The sequence below is a fragment of the Vollenhovia emeryi genome, unplaced genomic scaffold, assembly GCF_000949405.1.
Source record: "Vollenhovia emeryi isolate VEMERY1.0 unplaced genomic scaffold, V.emery_V1.0 DF939315.1, whole genome shotgun sequence".
In the NCBI taxonomy this organism is placed as follows: domain Eukaryota; kingdom Metazoa; phylum Arthropoda; class Insecta; order Hymenoptera; family Formicidae; genus Vollenhovia; species Vollenhovia emeryi.
In genome coordinates, this window is record NW_011967051.1 from 4,560 (window position 1) to 8,235 (window position 3,676).

The window sequence follows — 3,676 nt, forward strand, 5'->3', positions numbered from 1 at the left end:
TTGTCTTCTTGGGTCCAAAAGTTGACCGATATTTGTAAACCTGTGTAATTGGTGGAGACTTTAATGCTAGAATAGGAAGGAGAGGAGGTAGAATAGGGGAGGAGGAAGAAATAGAGTGGGAAAAAAGAAAATCGAAGGATGGAAAGGAGAACAAGGAGGGGGAGGAATTAATAGACTTCATCGATGAGAGAGGATGGATGATAGTAAATGGAGGAATGGAAGGAGATGAAGAAGGAGAATGGACGTACACTGGAGGGAGAGAAGAGTCAGTGATAGATTACGTAATAGTAAATTAAGAGGGCTGGGAAAGAGCTAGGAGGTTTGAAGTAGGAAACAACATCGACTCAGATCATCATCCGATAACGATAAGAATGGAAGGGGGGAAGGAGAGGTGTTATAGGAGAAGAAAGAAAGAAGGAGGGAGAAGAAGGGAAATATGGACGGAAGGTATGAGGGAGAGGTATAGGGAAAGGATGGGAGAGGTGAGAGTGGAAGAAGGAGAAGTGGAGGAGGAAATTGAACAGATGAACAAAAGGATAAAAGAGGAGATGATTAAGGAGGAAGAAGGAGGGAGGGGGGAAGGAGAGAGGAGAGAAGGATGGTGGGATGAGGAATGTAAGGAGTTAAAGAGAAAGGCGAAGGAGGAACTGAGGAGATGGAGGAAAGGAATAACTGGGAAAGAGATGTACAGCAACGAGAAGAGGGAATTCAGAAGAGTATGCGATGAAAAGAAGAGAAAAGAAAATGAGAGATGGGAGAGATGGGCGATGGAGGAGAGTAAGAAAGGGAAAATATGGAACGTAATCAGAAAGGAAAGAAGAAAAAGAGAGAAGTAAATGAAGATATAAAGATAGAGGAATGGGATGAATATTTTAAAGAATTGTTAGGGGGGGTAGAAGGAAGAGTGATCAGAGGGAGGGAGGAGAGAGACAGAATGGACAGCCCTAGTAGCACAGTGCATTGGGCAAACATTGGTTAAACATTGGCCCAATATAACCAAATATTGGGCCAATGTTTATCCAATGCACTGTGCTACTAGGGAGTGAGCCTGAGATTAGCAGAGAAGAAATAAGGAATGTAGTGAGGAATTTGAAGAACAATAAAGCGACGGGAGAGGACGAGATACCGAATGAAGCATGGAAGTATGGAGGAGAAAAGATAGAGGAGTGGATAGAGAAGATGTGTAACAGAATTTGGAGAGGAGAAGGATGGCCAGAAGGATGGAAGGAGGGAATAATAGTACCGATAATCAAAAAAAGAGAAGGAAGAGTGGTAAAAGAATACAGAGGAGTCACGCTATTGCCGACGTTATACTCGTACAAGATATATGCGTCGGTATTAGCAGGCAGGTTAAGGCAGGAAATGGAGGAGAAGGAAGCAATACCGCAGAATCAGGCTGGGTTCAGGAAAGGGATGGGAGCGATGGATAACGTTTATGCACTAAATTATCTGGTGAACAGGCAAACAAATAGGAAAAGAGGGAAATTGGTGGTACTATTTCTAGATCTGAAAGCAGCATTTGACTCGGTAGACAGAGGGATACTTATAAAGGCGATGAGGGAGAGAGGAATCAGGGAGGGCTTGATCAGCAGATGTGAGGAGATATTAGCGGAAACGAAAAGCAGAGTGAGAGTAGGAGAAGAGGCGGGAGGGATATTTTGGACAGGAAGGGGCGTAAGGCAGGGATGTCCGTTAAGTGCGATCATGTTTAACCTGATCATGGCAGACATGGAAGAGGTGTTAAAAAAGGGAAGATGGGGAGGAGTAAAATTGGGAGAGGAGAAAATTTATACGCTAGGATATGCAGACAATGTGGCAGTGTTGGCAGAGGAGCAAAAGGGAATGAGAGCGATGATGGCAAGACTGGAGAGATATATGGATAGGAAAGGTATGGAGGTAAACGTGGGGAAGACAAAGATAGTTAGATTTAGGAAACGAGGAGGAAGGGAGAAAAAGATAAATTGGAGATGGAAGGGAAGCAGGATTGAGGAAACAAAGGAATATAAATATTTAGGATATGTTATGCAAAAAATGGAGGGCAGGAAGAGCACGTGAAGGAGAGAATTAAGCAAGGAATGGCAGTAATGGGACAAGTATGGGGGATAGGCAAAAGAAGATTCGGAAGAGAATGGGAAAAGAAAATATGGCTTTATGATAGTTTGGTATGGTCGGTGATAGGATATGGTGTGGAGGTATGGGGATGGGAGGAGAGAGAATCAATGGAAAGATGTCAGGAGAAATATTTGAGATGGGTACTAGGAGTAGACAGAAGGACGCCAGGGTATATGGTAAGGGAGGAGGTGCAAAGGGAAAAGCTAAGGGAAAGGGCAGGGTTGAGAAGAGCATGGGAATGGGAGAGAAGATTAGAGGAAGGGAAAGGTAGTGAGATAGCGAGGAGGTGTTTAGAAGAGATAAAGAGAAGAGCAGAAGGAGGGAAGGAGTTATCGAGGTGGGAGAGAGGCAGGATAGAATTCTTTGAGAGGAGAGGGTGGGAGATAAAGGAGGTAAGGAGGAGGAGGGAAAAAGGGGAAACAATGGTAGAGGAATTGATCAAGGCAGGGAGGGATTTGGGAAAACAAGAGAGATGGGAAAAAATAAGGAACTCGAAGTACAACGAGTGGTATAAATATATCAAAACGGAGCAAATACCAATATATCTTAAAAAGGGATGGGGAGACAGTAGGTGGAGAAGGATAGCGAGAAGCAGACTAGGAAACGAGGTGAGGGGGGGCAGTATTGGATGAGAGAGGAGGAGAGGAAATGCAGGCTATGTGGAATGGGAGAAGAGAGATGGGAGCACGTGTGGGAGGAGTGTAGGAGGTGGGAGAACGGTAACGAGGGGTGTTGGCAACAAGAGGTTGGGAGGATTCTTGGAGAAGAGGGGGAGGGGGAGGAGTGGCTGAGAGAACTAGAGAGAGAGGGGGGAGGGAGAGAGAGGGGGAGAGAGAGAGAGTGAGTGAGCGAGTGAACGAGGAATGAATGATTGAGAGTGAAAGGAGGGAATGGGGAGGGGCAGACCGAGCAGTTTAGAGGGAAGATGTGGAAAACACAGGCCAAGGAAACGGACGTCCAAGCGTGTGTGTGCGTGGTGAGAGAAGGGTGGAGGAGGCGTGTGACGGGATAAGCCACAGGGCACACGACTTCTTCGCGTAGCGGAAAAAAAGTAGGCTAAGTTTAGAAAGTGTAAAGGGTTCGGGAACACTCCCTCGAAAAGTGCTTTGCAACCCTGAGGGGAGTCAATAAAGATTATATATATACAGGGTGTCTGAATCGATTTGAACGACTCCAAAGATTATAGTAGATTGGGTCAAGCTGAGAAGAAAAGTTATATACCATTTTACAAATTTAGTAATTATTATCGTGTAATTAAGAAAAACATCTGAGCCAATAAGTGCACGGAGGAGCTGAAGGCCGGACTCGGCAGACATGCAAAATGGTGTATTATTCTCCTACCACCAGAAAAACTTTTTCGGCGCGGTGTCATATGTCGCGCGTTCGCTTGCTGCGCGCCGTTCGCCCGCTCACCGCTCCCCGCTCGCCCCCGTCTCTCATCGATCGATGCGTGACTCCACCTCTCGCTATCGGATCTTGAGAGATGTCAACAAATACACCATTTTGCATGTCTGCCGAGCCCGGCCTTCAGCTCCTCCGTGCACTTATTGGCTCAGACGTTTTT

At 45.8% G+C, this 3,676-nt stretch overlaps 1 protein-coding gene across 1 annotated transcript; it reads left to right on the forward strand.

Annotated features, from left to right (window-relative positions):
- Positions 1–449: 449 nt before the first annotated feature.
- LOC105558746 lies at positions 450–2,744 on the forward strand. The gene is made up of 3 exons (XM_012006618.1): positions 450–777; positions 1,040–1,896; positions 2,043–2,744. Exons 1-3 carry the CDS (start codon positions 450–452, stop codon positions 2,742–2,744), a joined length of 1,887 nt encoding a protein of 628 aa, XP_011862008.1.
- The last annotated feature ends 932 nt before the right edge of the window (positions 2,745–3,676 follow it).

Excerpts from the sequence above, each read along its gene's own strand:
- LOC105558746 (XM_012006618.1), top strand. The coding sequence starts at position 450 with ATGAGGGAGAGGTATAGGGAAAGGATGGGAGAGGTGAGAGTGGAAGAA. Across the intron at positions 778-1,039 it reads GAGATGGGCGATGGAGGAGA|GGAGTGAGCCTGAGATTAGC; the intron begins GTAAGAAAGGGA and ends CTGTGCTACTAG. Across the intron at positions 1,897-2,042 it reads TGGATAGGAAAGGTATGGAG|GAAGAGCACGTGAAGGAGAG; the intron begins GTAAACGTGGGG and ends AATGGAGGGCAG.